Raw genomic sequence first — 20,987 nt, 5'->3', positions numbered from 1 at the left:
CTATCCTGTTGTTAGAGGCCGCCTGCACAAAGCGATTGTAGTCAAAGTGGATTGTAACCGCAATGATGACTCATGCGAAAGGCATATGTTGCCATGGTAGTTACAGGCAACTTAGGCAAGGATCGCTTTGTGCCAGTGGCCCCTGGGGTTTCGTGGCTCACAAAGCATTAATATGACATGAAACCTTTTTAATAAACAAAAACCAGGTAACTGGAGATTGCTATTCTGTTTTCTAGGTAGTGAACAAGATGAAAAAAAAATCAGGCATTTGTGTCCATGCAAAAAATTAAAAACATGACTTCCTGTGGAAAGCTGTTTCACACTAGAGACTTATGAGTAGACTTTTAAAAGGTCATATAATATTTATAAGTAAACATAGGATAACAGAGAATAAGTTTATAAGACTCACAGTTTGGCAGTTTGGATCTACCCTAAATGACCTCTGATTTCACCCACAAAAGTGCATTGTTAGAGGCAGATAAGTGTCTTAAAATATTGTATTTGGTGCTGACATTTGCCTTTATCCAGTAGGATATCATAGTCCCTTCCCTCAAAACTCTAGAACACCTCTTTAAGATCAGTAGAACTCTCAAAGTCCAGAAACATGAGGAAGTTAGTCATGGACAAAAATGTAGGTCATTTAGGGTATGTACATGTGTATACTCAGGTGAAAGACGATATTTTGAATTCAAGATGAGAATGTACACCTTTCAGGAACAATATAATGTTCTTGAGCATTGTTCTATTTGAAATGCCATGAGCTAAGAAAAATTAATGAACAAAGGTTAAAGATGCTGTACTGGAGATTTTTGTTAAAAAATTAATCAGTGTAGATCCAGTTGAAGATTTGATATTATTTTTGAGTAGGCTGCATAATTGCCTTTCCTAAAATATGAACCATGTCTTTGCATGTTATTGTTCAATATTGGTAATAAAGTTTCTGAAATTTGTAAGGCTGGATACTATAACTTTTTCAAGCTTTGTTCAAACTTGTAGAATCATTTTAACACTATAATTAGTACAGGAATTAAACTGAAGTTTAATGAAAGGCAATAATTTTAATTGAGCTATTTTGAGCTATTCAGAAAAATAGATTTGATTAGCCAATATGGATTTTTTTGCCCAAAATTAATGAGCAGTTTCATGAAAAAGTCTGTCATGGATTATGTGATGGGATCCTGGCCAAAACTTGGGCTAAAGTTGTTTTCTTGCTGCAAGCGATCGTTGGACACCTCTCTTTGAAGTGATCTGCTGTGGATTTAAGTCCAGAGGTCTGTCAGCTGCCTGGCAAAGAGCAGTCAGTACACCTGTTTCCACCACACATCAGCCTGATGGAAGTGAAACTTTATCATGCACTGCATAAAACCTAATCAAATAAATGTCTGATTCAAAATACACTATATGTTTATTTTTGTTTACTGTTTGCAGGTCTTGCATCCAATTGTGCTCCTTAGATTAGGGGTGTATGAGGATCTTCTGAGAGATAATCACACTGTGGAGGTGTGGCTAACAGATTTACACTCACAGGTAAGTGAGTGATTAGATTAGGGGTGTATGAGGGACTACTGAAAGATGATCACACTGTGGAGGTGTGGCTAATAGATTGACACTCACAGGTAAGTGACTGATTAGATCAGGGGTGTATGGGGGACTGCTGAGAGATAATCACAGTGTGGTGTGGCTAACAGATTTACACTCATAGGTAAGTGACTGATTAGATCAGGGGTGTATGGGGGACTGCTGAGAGATAATCACAGTGTGGTGTGGCTAACAGATTTACACTCATAGGTAAGTGACTGATTAGATCAGGGGTGTATGAGGGACTGCTGAAAGATGATCACACTGTGGAGGTGTGGCTAACAGATTGACACTCACAGGTAAGTGAGTGATTAGATCAGGGGTGTATGAGGGACTACTGAGAGATAATCACACTGTGGAGGCATGACGGACAGATTTACATTTAAAGTGACAGGTGAGTAACATGTTAGATTTGGGAGTGAATGAGGGAGTACTAATGGCTGATCACACTGTGACTGATAGATTTAAATTCACAGTTAGATGCAGACATGGCCGCAGATCAGAAAGAGCTTTAAAGGGATTATTATTGTTTTTGACATTTTTTAGAAAATATAGGCCTAGGAGGTTTAGTCAGGAGTGAAATGCAGCTCATTTTTGTATTTAGCTGAACCAACTCAAAAATTCTGAATTTCTTTCAGCATTGTGTCCCTTTAAAAACTTACAGTTCACCAGTTCACACCTACAACATATGTTCACACTTACAACATATGTTCACACCTACCACTTATGTTCACGCCTACAACATACGTTCACACCTACAATATATGTTTACACCTACAGTATATGTTCACACCTACAACACATGTTTACACCTACAGTATATGTTCATACCTTCAACATATGTTCACACCTACGATATCTGTTCACACCTATACCATATGTTCACACCTACCACATATGTTCACACCTACCACATATGTTCACACCTACAACATATGTTCATATCTACACCACATGTTCACACCTACAACACATGTTCACGTCTACACCATATGTTCACGTCTACACCATATGTTCACGTCTACAACATATGTTCATATCTACACCACATGTTCACACCTACAACACATGTTCACACCTACAACATATGTTCACGTCTCTGCGGTATATATTCCGGCCAACACCATATGTTCACGTCTACAACATATGTTCACACCTACAACAGATGTTCACACCTACAATATATGTTCACACCCTACAATAGATGTTCACTCCTACAACATATATTCACACCTACAGCGCACATTCATACCTACAACATATGTTCCCACCTTCTAATGTCGACACCTACAATATATGTCCACACCTACAAAATATGTTCACACCTACAACATATATTCACACCTACAACATGTTAACACCTACAGCAGATGTTCACACCTATGATATATGTTCACACCTACAACATATGTTCACACCTATTACATATGTTCACACCTACAGTGCATGTTCACACATACAATGCATGTTCACACCTACAACATATGTTCACACCTACAATATATGTTCACACCTACAACATACATGTATGTTCACACCTATAAAGCATGTTCACACCTATAACACATGTTAACACCTACAACAGATGTTCACACCTACAACATATGTTCACACCTACAAACATACGTTCACACCTACAATATATGTTCACACTTACAATACATGCTCACACCTACAGCATATGTTCATACCTTCAACATTCGTTCACACCTACACCATATGTTCACACCTACACCATACGTTCACACCTACAACATACGTCCACACCTACAATAGATGTTCACTCCTACAACATAGGTTCACTCCTACAACATACGTTCACGCCTACAATATATGTTTACACCTACAACCCATGTTCACACCTACAACATATGTTCACACCTACAACATATGTTCACACCTACAACATATGTTCATGTCTACAGTATATGTTCACATCTACACCGTATGTTCACGCCTACAATATATGTTCACACCTACAATATATGTTCACACCTACACCATATGTTCACACCTACAAAAGATGTTCAATCCAACAAGAGATGTTCACATCTACAATATATGTTCACGTCTACACCATATGTTCACATCTACAACATATGTTCACCTCTACAACATATGTTCACAGCTACAACATACGTTCACACCTACAATATATGTTTTTTGTTCACAGACCCTTCTGTTCTAGGGTTTCTTTAATATTGTGAATATTTATTTGTTTCTGTGATGCCTATGGATGTGTGTGACAAAAACATGATTTATCATAGAGTATTCCAGATGTTTTTTATAGGCCTGTCTTTATAATTGATGATACAGTTGTATTGTGGTACACCATGCAAAGTTTCCAATCCTCACAGTTGTCGTTGCTGGAAGATAAAGTGTGTATTGTTGTCAGCAAACAATCCTTTTGTCGATATTATTGATATATAGCAGTGCATTACTAGAGAATATGCTTTAATACATACATGTACCATTAAAGTTTTAAGTTGCAGCAGACTCTTGTTTATTCTCTGCAAACAAGTGATGTTTGTTTGCAAACATTTTCCTGGTTTTGACTGACAGTGATGTAGATAGAATCCAACAGGAGTCCATTGTCCTGCATGCACCAAGCACCAATTGTTGCCTTTGTTGGTCAACAAGATAGCTGGAACAGTTGTCCTCTCTTGGTGGGTGTTAATTGAAAACAGTTGTTTAAATCAGAAAATCAATTAATGTATGAAGCTGTTTGTCAACAGTTAGGGCACTGATTAGATCATATTTGTGGGCTCTTATAGTGGTGGAATTTATTTTGCAGTTCAGCAGATTGTTGTCAAAACTTTTGGAAACTGTGGACTGTTTGTTGTTTTACAAAAGACCATGACTATAGCATCTTCAAAAAAAAATCCTTTGTCGTTATTAAGTTATTGGAAGTGAATCATGATAGGAGGCTTGAAGAAGTGTACTTGGCTGTACGGTTGTGGGTATTTCTAGGAGCCTCTTCAGAGTCACAGAGGCAAGATGCCAGAGGTATTTTCTGGCAGATGAGATTCCTGATTGCAGACAGCTTCATCTTGTAAAGATGAAGTGTTGTCGTTCCATTGCTGATTCTAGCATTTGTGATTAGATTTCAGGAACGTGATCGGACAGCTACGAACGCTGTTGATGCGACAAACAGTTTTAATGGTTTGCCTTGGACCCTTGTAATTACTTGAGTTTAGAAGGACGCTTGACTGCTCTTCCAATTAGAAATCAATGAAGCAACGTCCGGAAGACATTGTTTGGCGTGTATAACTCTTGTAATTTCTCAGTTTGCCAGAGTTAAGCGCCTCACAGGGAATCCGTTCATCATTCTTCTCCACTCCTGCTTATTATCTGTCATCCTCAAGTACAACCTCAATGAAAATAGCCCACAGTTTTTGCTAACAGGACGCGGTAAGTCCTACAACACAAGTGAGACAGTCGTGTAAGAGCTAAGGTCAAGCACAGTTGATCTGTACAAAAACAAGATTTGACAAGGACAAACTGTGTATCTTTGTTGGTTTACTTCTGATATTAACCTCTGATGAAGTGTTGATGAGTACTATCTCTAGGGCTTTGCAGATCTTATTAATGCCTTACAAAGTGTAGCAAGAAACCTGCACTGTGCAACATTTTATTAATCGTAATAAAAGTTACATGGTGTTGCATTTATAACAAAATTTTCTGTGAAGCTGTCTAAAAGTGAAATTTTGTGTTGAGAAAAAAGAGAATGGTAATACCCAGCATGTAATCCCAAGGTTTGCTGATTTTTTGTTTCTTAAAACATTTTCAGCTGGCGTGGACTTCATTTTAAGAATTTTTGTGATGAACTTTTAAGAATTTAAGTTTAATAATGCTGCTGCCGCCTTTGAATTTGATTTCTAATTTTATGTTCAAATAACACACCACGGAATTCCCATTTAAGGCCATCTTTTCAATAACAGCGCAGGCAGGTAACTAATCACAGATAAACTTTGCCATCTGTGGCTGAAGAGTATTGCCGTTGTCTTGCATGTCCATTCGTATGTCAACAAGTCAATGTGTTGATGACCGAAATTTCTAGAGAACTGACTTATACATCTTCTTTGAATTTGATGAACTTTGTCTCTGCTCCAGTAGGATTTATCCTATTAAAAATGAACATTGTTGGAATCTTACTGACCTACTTTCTAGATCATGTTGAGCTTGCTACATGTACATGTATATGCCTACAACATCTGGAGACCCTGAGATCAAACCCAGGTCGGGTCATACCAAAAAATTTAAAAATGGTACTTGCGGCTGCCACACTTGGTTCTCAGTTCTGAGATGTTAGAGCAAAGAAAACATAACAGGTTGGTCCGGTGTCAGCATATTGTGACTGGGTGAGGTGTCATGTCTGTTGTCTTCGGCATGATACTTCAGTGGCAACAGCACTTTGGGGGCTTGGACTCACCCTGCCACAAGAAGACACAGTATATGTACACAAACCCAATGACTCCTCATCGTCATACGGCTGAAAAAAATGTTATGTATGAAATTAAACCTCCAGCAGTCATTGATTCATTCTAAAACTCCTGAACTAATTTAAATGGAACTTCATACATGAATGTAAAGGTAAGGCAGACCATACAAGTATTTAATGAATTTGCCATGTTGGTGAAAGGCAATTGACCCCATGTAAGATTTCCAAAACTGTCCCTCCTCTAAAAACTTGAAGAATATTGCTGGTGGGTAGAGGCGTGGGGTTGGGAGTTGGAGGGGTGTGAGGCCTGAGGAATCAAAACTCAGAGAAAAAATTTTGGTGCTAAAAAAGTTTTAGAATTGAACACACAACAGTATCAACCTGCTGGTAGAAGCAAGAAGAATCCCCATGCTCTTATTTAATGCTGATTAAAACATGTTCATGAGTTATTTCTATACAGGGAAAACACACTTGGGCTTTGATGTCAAAAGATCTGTGTTGCCTTTTGCCATTTGGGCTAACGCTCACAAGGCAGGTGTGACGTAACACGGTACTTCCTTTTTCCTTTAATACAGCTAATTTTATGTCCTTGTTAGTATTGCACATTAACGGTTTATTTACAGACTTACCAGTTACATCCGAATAAAAAAATGGCGATTGTGTACAGACATACAGCCTTGTGCACCAGTGTATATATTTGTTCATACTCTCAAGAAGGCAAAATTTTACCTCTGTGTAAGATGTCGGGGCACTATGGGATGAGAGACAAACTGTATTGAAAGATATGTGAGATATTACAGGTGGTTTGTTTTTTAGGGATCCCGTTCTTCCCGAATGTTTTTTTTTTTTCACCGACCTTGTTAGCAAGGAAATTTCTACACCGTTCAACATAGAGGTCCCAAATTTTGCTGATATATTCTGGCAGAGATTCTCCAGGGATAAATTCTCCATTTTTTTTGTATGTCACATGGTTTGGCCGCCATATTGAATTTAGTATAAAACCTTTTAAAATCTTCTCAAGAACCACGGAACCGATCGTTTTCAAATTCGACATGTTCAATTGTTCTGAATGTATTCTGATGTATCTTGAGCTGCTGATTCCGAAGCTGCTTGTATTTTTTGCATATCTATGTAACTTTTTGAGATATTAGCAAAAAACTAAAAAAAAGTACGTAATTTCAAAGACCTGTACCTCGAGAACTATGGCAGCTAGAAATGTGCAACCTGCACCAAAATGTAGCCCAAGACATGCTCTTTTGAGCATTCGTCAACGGATTTAAGCTCCGATCAATAGTTTTCTCGCTAGAAGCGTTTAAATGACAACACCGTTTTTTGTTTAGAAAAAGATGGGAATCCTATTGCTTTTACATGGGGTTAGATGGGGACTGGACTGGGTTTGTAGTATTTCATCTGATGCTTTCAGCTACACTGTCCGTGATCTCCCGAAACAGTTGTACGATGACATTCAGCTATACAGTACTCTATTAGATGGCGTAGAATTCTAACTACAACAGCAAACGATGTGGACCTGTAAAAGTTAGCTTTGTAGGCCTTGTCCTCTTTACTATGCGCTAACCAGGCCAGGGTGATTGACAGATATGGACATGTGCCGTGCCGTGGTCCAGGTGTTGACTTTCTGACAACAGCCTAGATATCAGTAGAGCTGTGAGTTTGTGCATGGCAGGTCGTGGATTGAGACATAAAAGTACAAACTTTGTTTTTTCTTATTTCTTTCTTTTCTCTTACCGCTGACGCCTGTCAGTCATGTCATAGTTCGATCGCAGCTTATCCAATTTGTCAGGCGATGAAAATGTTGTGATTTTCAAGGTTTTAAGTAGGCTTCTAGGCGTAGTTGGATGTTCTGATCAAGGGTCTGGTGTTATTTTCTTTCTCCGACGCACGGTTTTGTCGCCAATTGCTATGAAAGTGCGAAAAAGTGCAATTTTAGACCATGTTTGGAGGTCACGTGACACAAAATCGCTGCAGCTGTGGAGCTGAAACTGACTGAGTGCAAAGGGCTATATGGGTACTGTAGGCGTGCGGAAAATCGTTGAACTGTCATAATAAATGTGGGAGTTGCAGGGCTTGAAAAATTGTCCAAAGGCCGATTGGCTATGTGTGGCACTTTGACATCCCCATGTTATATGATGCATTTTAAATTCATTTGCAACTAGGATGAACATACCAACATTGTAATGCTACCAGACGTAGTTTGACGTCCTGATCATGAGTCTGGACGTATTTCTTGATGGCAACGTACAGCTTTGCCGCAAATTGCGATCAAAACGTGAAAAAGCGCAATTTTTCACAATATTTGGAGGTCTGGTGAGAGAACACTGTTACAGCTGTAAACCTGAAAATCACTGAGTGCAAAGTGTTACACATGTACTCTATGTGTGTTAAAAATCTTTGATCTGTGTCATCAAACAAAGGACATACACGTTTTCAAATAATGTCTTAAGGCAGATTTACCACATTCAGCACATTTACATAAATTTGCTGTTACAAGGGCTGTGTTTTATTTGGTGTGGAAAATGTCATCGATCCGATCCGGGATCCTGGCCTAGGATCTGCTGTTCGCAGATCCATTCTAGTTCTTTTTGTCTTTCATAAAATCCAACTAGATCATTCCATAATATCTGCTAATACTACACATCATTTTACTCAACAGTTTCCCTGAGTCTCAGTAACAGTAAAATGAGGAAATCATGGTGTAAGAAAATTGCAGAAAGCCGTGTTACCATCGCCAGAGCAGCGTGTCTAAGATATGTGTACACATCCAAAGGAAGGGGAATAACTTCAGGAAAAAAAGCAATCCACATGATCTTTCCATTTTTTCCTCTGCGGGCAATTGTCGACCAGGAATTCAATTTGGAGAGAGAAAATTGGTTGATTAACACAAACATTGCAGAGTCTTATCCTGGATAAAGCACTCCAACATTATGATTAACATACAAATCAACATATAGCTCACCTGCACCTGAATCCAATAACAGGTGAAAAATGGGATTTTGGCATGAAATCTTGATCCAGCTGAAGTTCATTGTGTGTCATTTACATCTGGAAATATGCAAGATACTTATATAGTAGTTAGGGGTTTACAGAACGAAGTCAGGTTGACTTGGTTTTGGTAAATATTTATTCATATGAGGGAGGTGTTATGATAGTGGGACATGTTCTACCTGTCATGTGGCCACCTGAAAACCCATACAGAAATAATGTTGATTATTGGGAGTGTTATAGCTTGTATCTCGGTGAAGATTTTATTGAATGTTTCCTTTGCTGGAAAAATGCGCGAGGTGAATCAGTTCAGCATGTTCATATGTTACAATAAAATATGTGCACATTTAGTAGACATACTTTAGTGGAAGTTTAACACTTTAATTTAGTAATTTAATAATTCCATGTACTTCATTTCTGTCCAACATGAGAACAGCATATTTACAATTTAAAATATCACTATTTGAACTTACAGATGTTTGGGGCTCCTCTTGGGTTGAGATTCCTGAAAGTGTCTTCCTACCTTAGTGGTGACCTCCATCATATAAGTCAAATATTCTTGAGCACAGCATAAAGCATCAATCAAATAAATAAATCAAAATGTATATAAATATACATAAAAATTTTTTGGAAATAACCTAGGTTTTAGGTTTAATGACAGACTGTAAAGTGCAGGGTTTAAGGTGTAAGTATAAACTGTATATGGATGAGATTTGTCTGAGTACAGATTGTAGAAGCGTCTCTATTGTTTACTGTGTCCACTTGATGAACGTGTGAGCCGATTTCTGGTATTGGATTTTTATTTGTGGCCTGCTCAAGCTTGATTGTTGTGTGGAAGCATCGGACGAGTGTCCCCAGGAGACGGAAGCCCTTTTGTTTGTCTACTTTTGCCCACGGGTCAGGACTAAGTGATCCTATGGGATGGTGAGTGAATAAGTTGTCCTGCGTTTGTTGATCCTGTCCGTATGGTGGTGGGTTTGCAGATTGCCTGTGTTCCGGTGTAGGCTTGGTCAAATGAAGGGTGGCCTGCCTGAATGGCTTTGGTGTTTGTCCTGACCAGAGCCAGCCAGAGCTCTTTGCATTTTTGCAATCAAACAGAAGATCTGGACTTTGCCGTAGATAAATTGCACTGGCTTTGGGATGGCATTGTCATTCGTCATCCTATTACCTCTCGGTTGTTGGCTGCATTTATTACCTCCAATAATTTCTCTGTCAAAGCCTTTGAGGACTTCAATCATAGGTTGGGTAGTAAATACTACCTAGTTCACACATCTACTTATCATAGCCCAGCTGTCTATTGATAGTGATAATTTGAATGTGAAGCTTAAGACGTGATTCCATGGCTTCAGATTAACAGTTCAGTTAGTGATAATTTGAATGTGAAGTTTAAGACGTGATTCCATGGCTTCAGATTAACGGTTCAGTTGGTGATAATTTGAATGTGAAGCTTAAGATGTGATTCCATGGCTTCAGATTAACAGTTCAGTTAGTGATAATTTGAATGTGAAGTTTAAGACGTGATTCCATGGCTTCAGATTAATGGTTCAGTTGGTGATAATTTGAATGTGAAGTTTAAGACGTGATTCCATGGCTGCAGATTAACGGTTCAGTTAGTGATAATTTGAATGTGAAGTTTAAGACGTGATTCCATGGCTTCAGATTAACGGTTCAGTTGACTGAAGGTGCTTATGCACATGGTTAACTCTTAAAATAGACAGCTCTACCCCAAGTCTCACTTCAAACCGGTGCTTTTTTGTGGGATAGACTCATCAGATTTGACTATTCAAACGAGGCAAAAAGTTGTTTTTCATATAATTCAGCAAACTGCTATGTGTAAATGTGATTTGTGAAATAGTATTTGTTCTATTTTCATTCAATAAATCGAATTCGATGAGTCAGTAGCACAAATGGTGCCGTGAATGCAGTTTTATCAGTGCATGTTTCGTTTCAAGATGGAGAACAGTGGATGAAATTACTGGCTTGTCTGAGAATTAAACTGACATCTAGGATCTTGATCATCTGCTATACCATCAGAACTGTGCATTTTTCAATGAGTTTAATTAGTAACATTTTAGTACATGAATGTTTGATGAATCTGTCTTTTGCTTGAATTTTTCCATTAATTTTCCAACATTTAAAAGATCCTTGCAATTTTGCTTTTGAGTGTACCAGTGTGATTAGGTTTTAACTATTAGATATTACCCATAACTTCAAAGAAGGGCAAGGATTAATATTAGTGTTTTAAAAAAAAAAGACTATTTCAGTATCTAATTGTATCCAAGAATATATTTACTGGCATATACATGTACTGTACATTGTCTCTGCTTGGTACAAGTAAGTGGAAAACAGTGGGCTGTACATGTGTAGATTTCTCTAGAAGCTTTAGTACATGAAACAGACTGATGAAGGAAAAGTTGGGAGGGTGGAGAGGTGGGGTGGGGGTGGAGGGTTTGTTTAGCCCAGCATCCCAACATTTGACAGAAGACTGAAAGTGAATGCTGACAAGGAAATTACTCCTGTTCAAGAAATGATTTCCAATAGATAGCAGTTATGATTGGTCTGTCTGGAAGAAATGACAGCTGGCTTCACTCTTGAGTGATTACCGTCTTGACTTTGAAAGGTTTATCTAGTAGATTTGAATTTTTGGTATCATATTGGTGACAGGAGCAAAGTGTAAAGCATGTATGCTGAGAATTGCTGACATGTTGTTCGGTATAATGTGTCAAGACTGAAGAGGATTTCCGTCTTCTGTTTTTCACCGATCCGGATTGTATGACGTCTGACAGAAATTGTAAGAGGTGCCATCCTGAGACTTTCACAGTATACTCATATGTTTTAAATCTGGGTACAACATCTGTTTGAGGAGGTTGATCAATACAGGCTAATATCTAAGCATCTACTGCCGACCTCCAGAGTGCTAAAGGTCATCTGTCCACCTGGCGCCAGAGATTTGGCTGGTTTTTTGTCGCTGAATATTTGGAGAAATGTGGCAAGGTCTTAGCTGTGGTTGGCCATAATGCCAGGTTTTTGCAGTGGGGAGCTTAAAAGGAAAGCTGCACTACATTGAATTATGACAACTTTGGGGCATTTTTGTGATAAGGAGACGTGCAGTCATGATATTACTGAGACAGAAGGGGTTGGTTTGGGTGGGTGGGGGCAGGGGTGTATCAGAAATGTATGTAGCCAAAGAAGGCACAGCACCCTAAAAAGAGAATCTCCCCATCCCTGAACTGCCACCATTACATGTATATTAGCACTTCGCATATCCTATTATTAAAGTCTGTATTATAAATATATGTTTATATCAACACTGCATGTGACCACTTTGGTTGCCCAAAGGTTGAAGTCTCCACTTCGAAGTCTGTTCATACCAAAGATTTCAAAAATGGTACTTATTGCTGCCTCATTTGGCACACAGCACGGAGAAGCTAGAAAAAGGCTGTTTCTGTGATTGCATGTATATACGAAGCAGTTCTTAATTTTGGGAAGTGCTGCTGTCTACCATAGCAACAAAGTCGCGTAATTCTAAATTTCGGTTTGCTTCTTGCTTCTTATGCTGACCGTGTGAATGTTTAAATTGCATTTGTGTTAATACACATTTTTCTGTTGCGTCATCACGACAACAGAATGATGCGCTGGTGCAAAATGACGTCACCACTTTATGGCACAGTAGGGCTACTTGCCTATCTTATAACATGTCAGTTATTGTGGTTAGGTCATAGTACCGGCAGAACATTATTTTTGTAATATTGGGAAATCAGACCCACCCAAGAACATAATGCAGAAGATCAGCCTAATCCCTTTTAATTAGTTTTCTATATCCTATATACCACCCTGTGTTAAAATTACCAGATTGTCCTTATTGTGCCGTAAAGTGATGACATATCACAAAGGGAGGTCAGTCTGTTGTGGTAACGTTGTATCTCAAAACCTTGGTATTGTGATGTTATGGTATTTATCTTTCGTGTATAATGAGGTGAGATGAATTCAGAATTGCTTAAAGATCACGAGAAACCTGTTTCAGTCACATGCAATGTACCTCTTTGGCACCTTGAAGACCATGCAAGCCACAGGACAGATTTCTGGGTTAGTGAATGTAACGATTCATGTGGAGACCGGGATCATGGCCAGTCTATCTCAGATCTAGTTGATGAGGAATCCTCTGAGAGAGTGGCATATATACCCTATGTAATTCTGGTATTATGTCTGTTGATCTTTATTCAGACTTTCAAAGGGAAGTGTTGTGTGTGTGTTGTGTCATATGTTTCAATAATGTATGCCACACAGGCAAGGTATGAGATGCATCAGTGACATGCATGACTGGTCAATACGCTTCATTTCTGTTTTGTGACATTTGCTAGGAAATGATGTACTGTACATGCATATTGATGTATGTAGACAGATGTGTCGCAAGTCTCATAGTGACATCAGTCCTGTACATGGATAGATTGAAATGTGACTGATGGAAAGATATCAGGGCACACCCAGGAAAGATATGAGGGCACACCCAGGAAAGATATCAGGGCACACCCAGGAACTATATCAGGCCACACCAAGTACCCACTCTTTCATAGCCATAGGCTGCATGTTTCCTCGTGATACAGCAGATGGCAAATGCCTATTGTAGTGCTTACAGGAAACTTAAACGACACACATGTAGTTAGAAAAAGAAAAGAACTGTCTTCATGCTCTGTATCCAAGTGTGTTTATTCAGCTTATTATTGACTATCTATTACGTGACATGTAGAATTGCTTCATTTAGTGTGTGTGGAAATGTGATTAGTGTCAGACGTATTGATTGTCCTCATGTGTGTCACATGACACACCCAATACCCTCCCTGTGTTTAGGCACTTACTGCTTGGGTGCTGTGTTTAGAGATTGTGAACCAAAACAACAAATCCATGTTAAACATTAAATTGCATCATGGTTTTTTTCTCATGCTAAATTGACACTCCACTGGAGCAAGATGTTTAGAAAAGTTAACAGAAACGGTAACAAACAGTTTACCCTTAAAGGGACATACCACGGAAAGAAATTCTGAATTTTTGTGTTGCATTTGGCTTCTAACTAAACCTCCTTAGCCTATATTTTCTGAAAAATGTCAGTTTAGAGAACTAAAATGGGAAATCTGACACCGGTCTAAACTGCCCAACAAGATAACATGCAAATAAGGCATTGCAGGGATTCCCATAATGCAACTTTCACTCGTGGATCGCAAACAAGTAAACAATACGATAGATTGAAAGTGAATTATAAGTTTAGGAAACCAAATATGATCATCTGCAAACTTACAACACAGTACTGTGTTTGACACTGTGTCTGAAATCTCTTTTGTCTAGACAAAAGGGGAGGTAACTGACTCTAAAAACCCTGTGTTCCAAATATAGCAACTTGAATGAGTTGGTGGTCACTTGAAACCCTTGATAAAACTGAACATTCGATTGTTCACTCAAAGTCGAATAAGTGTCAGTAGACAACGGGAAGTCTCAGCTTTATGTAGATGAAGTCCAGAATAACAGTGCATTTTTTTTCGATGTAGGCGGTATGTCCCTTTAATAGCGCGGGATGCATTTTGTCAGATTCTACGATTACCCAAATGGATACCCGCAGATGATGTGTACGGGTACCCATCAATATCCAGATTTTCCTGATCACTAATAGTTTTGTCAACTCACTCGTGATCACCTGACCATCATTGGATTAACAAAATAATCTTGTGTGCAAATAATCAGCTTTGATGAGATGGCATGTCAGCTATTTCAAGTTTAAATTCCTATACAAAGTAATATGGTCTGCAACCAGTGTGTTAGCCATAATTAACAGGGAGTGCAAATAAAACACCAGAGCTAGAGCGAACTCGAATCCTTCCCCCGCCCCGCACTTATGTACATTGTACTTGTCTTCCATCTACATCTACTCCACAAAACCTTTGTCAATTTTCAAAATAAATATTCTTCGATTTTTACAATAAAACTGACAAATAAACATTTGTTGAACATTTGTATGTACTAAGACACAGTTTAAGGTAGCAGTTTGTGATAACATTTTGAGGCCCTGTGCAGAGAAGGGCGAGCATGTGAAAGTATTTCCTGGTGATAATTTGGACAGGAAGTGAAGTGAAATGTACTCACTGACAGTTTCAAACCAACAATTTTTAAATCTTGTTAAATAAACTCAATCATGTAACATTTGTTTCCCTTTTCACTTTTGATCTCATAAATGTGTCCAAAATTTCCTTATTTTAGTTAAGCTTTGTATGATGTAGAGGATTCTTCAGTGGTAGGAAATATTCTTGAGTATCTGTACGGCGTAAAACACCAATAAAGTAAATACACAAATGTACTCGTACAGTTGACTGAACTAATTTAATTGATAAATATTAAACAAGGGTACAGCCAGCGTGAGCAACTTGCATTTATGTAAAAAAATTTATGTTAAAGACATTTATGTCTTTGTTTCGCCAGTGTTTGTAAATGTTTTGCACTCGTTAACCAGAGCCCATGAATTCTCCATGGTTCTGTTTCATGAGACTAGGTGTGTGTTTAAAGGTATGTTTGACAGTTGCAATGTTTACAGAGATTTCCTTCAACATTGTGCAATGATTATTTCACCAAATGAGCAGTTAATTTGAAATCTTGCCTCCCTGTGGGAGCGTAAGGACACTGGTGATTAGTTCAGCAAAACATGGGTTCCAACTCCACCTCCCCCCCCCCCCCCCACCTCCAATCCAAATGGATACTGGTGAACACACTTCACGGGCAACTTTATGGGTATAGAATATCTGTATACACCTCCACTGCAGGACTTGCTTAGTTATTACAGATCATTAGTGGAAACAGACCTAAATGCAGCAGTTTTGTTCAGATGTATTTTGTATGTGGAATTTTTACTAAGCCTGGGATACTCCTTGTTAAAGAGACGGGAATGTCATGTCACAGTCATACCCCACACTCATATGCAGCTTAAGAGCAGGACTTTGTCCGCATGTGCATTCATAGGAAAAATTTGCACCTGATTAGTTAAAGTTGATGACATGTCTGGGCTTTGGATTTTGTTAATGTGAGAAATTTTGCTGATTTTGAACTGATGTGCTTTTTTAAATGTTACGTGGGATATTTAATGGAAGGGAATGTATACATTTGGCTTAGTGTTGTGTTTCCTTTTAAGTTTCACTGGTCCTTTATCACAATTTAACCTGCAGCAGAATTACAACTATGATAAGAAGAATTTTATGTTTAGATTCAGCAATTTCATAATGTTAAAATGTTATTGATGCTAATTTTGGAATGCAGAGTAATCAGCAAATGGCCCGTTTCATATTGTTAATCTTAATGTGACAAATGACATGAGATAAGTTTTTCAAAGGAAATTTGATGGATATTTATAATTAAATATTTTTTCTCAATACATTTTGTCCTCTTAGAATTGCCAACTTTTAACTTTGTAGCTCAGCATGAAAGCTGTATATAATGGAATGTGGAAATTTTTGATGTGTCTCGATCAGAACAGGTATTTGCAGTGATAAGAACACTATGTGAACCAGCATACATATACACAGTGTTAATCACTGCTGTGGAAGCTCTGGCAGGAACAGGAAGGAAAGACTTTGCCTGATTTATGTTAAGGGAAACATTTAGCTGTGAGTTTTGGTAATAAAGGGTTCAACACTGTAATATTAAGCCCATTTTCTTTACTTTGAGCACTACAGTGTTGCAAAGCATTGGCAGTTAATAACTTTCCAAATTCAGGAATTTTATCCCATTTACCGTGTTTGTCATGTGGCATTTCTGTGGCATTGTAACCATCATTTTAGGTGTGTTTATAAAAGGTTTTGATACACAGACATACTTTATAGCTTTTGTTTTGGTTTCCTAAGGAACTTTGTTCCATGAACGAGCAATTTCAGGTTTGCAATGATTCTAAAGGCGTCGAGCTGACTAATGCTGGCTGTGGGGTCCAGGGTACTATACTACATGCCACTGTAGCTTCTGACCATGCAATGACATTTAAAGCATTTTGATGTATCACTGTGGATGAGTGTAATAAACTTCATCTTCACCATATAGATATATAGATTCAAATTGGAGTGATTTTGCATAGATTTATACAACCGATTCGCAGAAGTTAACCGTGTGAAATGTTTAGATGTGTGGGTCAGTAGCACATGGAGTCAGTGGTTTTTACTACATCCCTTTGGCGTCATGAATCATTTTTTCAACGAAATTTCATGGCTAAAAGAAAGGAAGGGGCCAAGCAGAAGGTAATGTATTTTCCAAAGCAATTTGTTTGTGAGTTTGTACACTTTTAGTCTTTTATTAAAACAAAGCCAAATGGCCAGTCTGACATGGTTCGGTCAATCAAAACTTTTGTTACATGCAGAACCAAGTTCAAACGCATTAAAAACTAGAAATAGCTACAGATACAGGAGAGTCTATTTCTATGGCTCTCGACTTACTGGGATGAAAAATAATCCCTCTGTGGTCTGTTATTTATTTTGAATAAGCCTTTACTTGTCCTGTTTTAACCACACTTCTGATTTTCATAGTCATCAATATTAGTCACTTGGACGATGACGGGGTAAGAATTTGCTGCCTTTTTGTGCCACTCTTTGGATGCACAATCGACATATCCCGAGAAATAGTTGATTACAAAACTGAAATTAGATAGTTGTTCTGTGACAAGAAAAAGGTACGATTTCAAAGGGTAATATCTCATTATACCTGATGACATTTCCACATTATTTTATTTATTTATTCGACTGTTGATGGATGCCATACTCAAGAATATTTGACTTATATGATGGAAGCCACTTTTATGGGGTGCCCGGGTACACCACTAATCGTTGGTTATTTACAAACCAACTTTCTTACATGTGGTTTAGTGATATGTACACCGTATTGGTGGAAGACAAGTGGTCTTAAACAGACAATGGACTATTCAACATTAACTAGTGAGGGCAGGGGAATCTACAAATCTTCAAATTCCCTGTTCAATGCTGGGGTTGAACACACACCTTGGGTGCTCAAGCAAACAAAAGACAATTTAAGCACCTTTTGCCACTGGAGGCACCTGTTTCTTTGTTTCATATAAATATCAAAAGCACTGCAATAGTTATGTACTTGACTTGTGTTAAGTATCACAAAAATGTAGCAGTTTTTCTAGAAAATTGTATAGCATTTTCATTGAGGCCTGAGGGTATACATGTACTCTGACAAATAACAGATGCAAAGATTTTGCTGATGTGTGTGGGTGGGTGCCCATCAGGTAGTTTCTGTTTTCTTATACAGGCATAACCAGTATAGAATGTAACATGGTACTGCCTTTGATTGAGTGTTGTTTTGAATGCCAGTAACATTGTTTTGTATGCGTGTACATGTATGTAGAGGCAAGCAGACAAGTCTTTGTCTGGCTTGCCTGGGGGTAACTCTTGTAATAATTTATAATCCATGGAATCAGAAGATATAACTTATAGATAACGGTTCATTGTTAATATTGCGCAACATGGTTATAAAAGTATGCTTTTGATATATATCTTAGCGTTCTTGGGTGCTCAGAACCTTCAGCAGATTTCTCTCAAAGGTGAACAGTTATTTTAGTCTTTAACTTTTACAAAGCAGTTGTCCAAAGGCCCCTACTGCTATCACTTCATGTATATATGGCAACTTTCTTTGTGAAAATCAGTAACTAACTCTTCTTTTGCATAATTTTTGGCATTTTTGCAGTATAAAGTTACACGTATTACATGTCACTGACCTTTCCTTCTTTTCAAAATGTCATGACATTTTAGTGATGCCTTTGAATGATGTCATAGACTACCAGAAGAAAGAGCCAAGACCAACATCAAAACATTCTAAAATAAACAAAAGAAAAGCCCTGCTGTTGAAAAGACTCTCCAGATTTGAGTGGTTTACCTCTGTTTGTACATATGTTACATGGCCAATACAAGATAATAGAATAACCTGGCATGAATAACACTGAGTGTGAACTGTACTTCTGCAACCTTTTTGTGAGTAAGTTTCCAAAGAAACCAGGGTTGAATCCATGACAGGTAGACAGGGAAGATTGGGGTAATCCTGTTCGCATAAGACACAAACACTGCAATTCAGGAAGTGTCGGTGTCCATGTGATGAGAGACTGTGTACACAGCACCTGTCAGCCAGCGCCTGCATAGCCGTGTGCTGAGAGACTGTGTACACAGCACCTGTTAGCCAGCGCCTGCATAGCCGTGTGCTGAGAGAGTGTACATAGTACCTGTCAGCCAGCCTGCATAGCTGTGTGTGCGTGCTTGTGTATTGGGAACTACATGACAAAATGCTAGTCACTCTGTATAATATTTATCAGAAATATAAAGTCCAAAACTATTACAGACAATTAAGGTGGTTGCTTTGTTCATGCCTAGATATGACAGTAGTTGTATTCTCGTCAGAACATCTGCATACCACACTATTAGCCCGCTCTCATGCACTAGCAAGGCCTGCAAGGACATTTTTATGTTGATCCTCCCTAAAACTTGCACCAGTGTATATCTCAAGTTCTAGACATTTAATCTTTGTTTCATACAGCATATATATTTTAAAATTGCCAGTGGCATGTGGGACTGAACTGCTGGACGCTGAGTAAGTACAGTGGGATTCACCCAGTCAAAACTTGCAGTGACGCAGACAGTGGATTAAAGCAAAGTTCAGATCTTGCTCAAGGTGTAATTCATTTCCTTTTTTAAGGCTTTATAAATAAATTATTCAACACCAACACTGTGAGAGTAAAAGATGATGCACAACATGTGTTACCGTTTATTGCTACATGTATAGTTAAATGTGAGATTGTTGTCACATTACTTGTAGTTATGCTGAGCTGATAATACCCCACAGTGTTTATTTACTCCGATAGAAGATATGATTAAAATTCAGCAGTGATGAAGTAGGCCTAAACTCAGTGGTGCCAAGCAGTCAGTTCTATGCAAAAATGTTATGTACTCCTCAACAACAACAACAGTTAAGACAGACGTTTTATTTCCACGCAGGATAATTTGATACCAGTACTCCAAATGTATGGGCCCCTATGTGTGAATTTTTAGATCAAAGAATAAAGTCTGTGTGCGAGAAATTTGTTTGGCACTGAAAAAGAGTCTTTGTTCTATCGGGTTGGATAGAGTTTATGATCTTGTCAACATGGTCTCTAGTTTGCTGGTATATCTTGCAGCCCCTGACTATATATTCACTTGGAATCTCAGGATTAAATATGTAAATATGTGCTGCATTACATGGTGCAAAATGGGCTCGTCTCTTTCAGTAGACATGCAAGACCTTGAAACACACAGTCATTTGAGGCCTGCCATGCCATTGGTCATCTTTCTGACCACAGGCAATGAAAACATAGGTTTTTGAAGTGATGGTCAATTCCACTCGTTCAGGTTCAGTTTTAGTGAGAGGAAGCGTCAGTTGTCTTAAAGAACTCTCAAGCTAGAAATAAAATTAACTCTTTTAGGGTTCAGCAAGTTTAGCAATGTTAGACAGGGGTTGACTTGGACAGTTTGACCGGATTTCACTGATTTGGAATCTCTGACTGAGACTGAAATTCAACATTGTGCAACAAGCATTGTCACACTTGACTTACAGTTACTGCCCATCATGGCAGGAATTTGGGGGAATTTCAGAAAATTGTGTGCAGTGCATTTTTTAGTTTAGCCCCATGCCATGCTGCTTTGACACCAGTCAAATTTATGGGTTCACACTGCCAGTACATAGATCTGCCAGCATTGTCTATACCCATGCCACCCATCATCAATACCCGTGACACACATTGTCTATCCATGACAATGGTCTGCTGGCAAGTTTTCGGTCTTATGAAAACAAGCTAGCCCTCCTACTTGCGGCATGTGCTTTCATGTTCTGATAGCTTGGGACATTGTTGTGACGTCATACAGCAAATGGCCTTGTCTTGGCACCTTTTGAAAAGCTTGCTAAAATA

General features: G+C 38.4%; 1 protein-coding gene across 1 annotated transcript in view; it reads left to right on the top strand.

The window, feature by feature from the left end:
• LOC135466902 (UDP-GalNAc:beta-1,3-N-acetylgalactosaminyltransferase 2-like) overlaps positions 1 to 20,987 on the top strand; it is a 215,209-nt gene that overhangs the window by 44,260 nt on the left and 149,962 nt on the right. Inside the window, exon 5 of the mRNA XM_064744655.1 lies at positions 1,429 to 1,527. Within this exon, the coding sequence (XP_064600725.1) occupies positions 1,429 to 1,527 (99 nt within the window). The remainder of the gene's footprint in view (positions 1 to 1,428; positions 1,528 to 20,987) is intronic.

This window comes from Liolophura sinensis, chromosome 6 (assembly GCF_032854445.1).
Source record: "Liolophura sinensis isolate JHLJ2023 chromosome 6, CUHK_Ljap_v2, whole genome shotgun sequence".
In the NCBI taxonomy this organism is placed as follows: Eukaryota; Metazoa; Mollusca; class Polyplacophora; order Chitonida; family Chitonidae; genus Liolophura; species Liolophura sinensis.
This window is presented reverse-complemented; position numbering and strand designations above follow the sequence as displayed.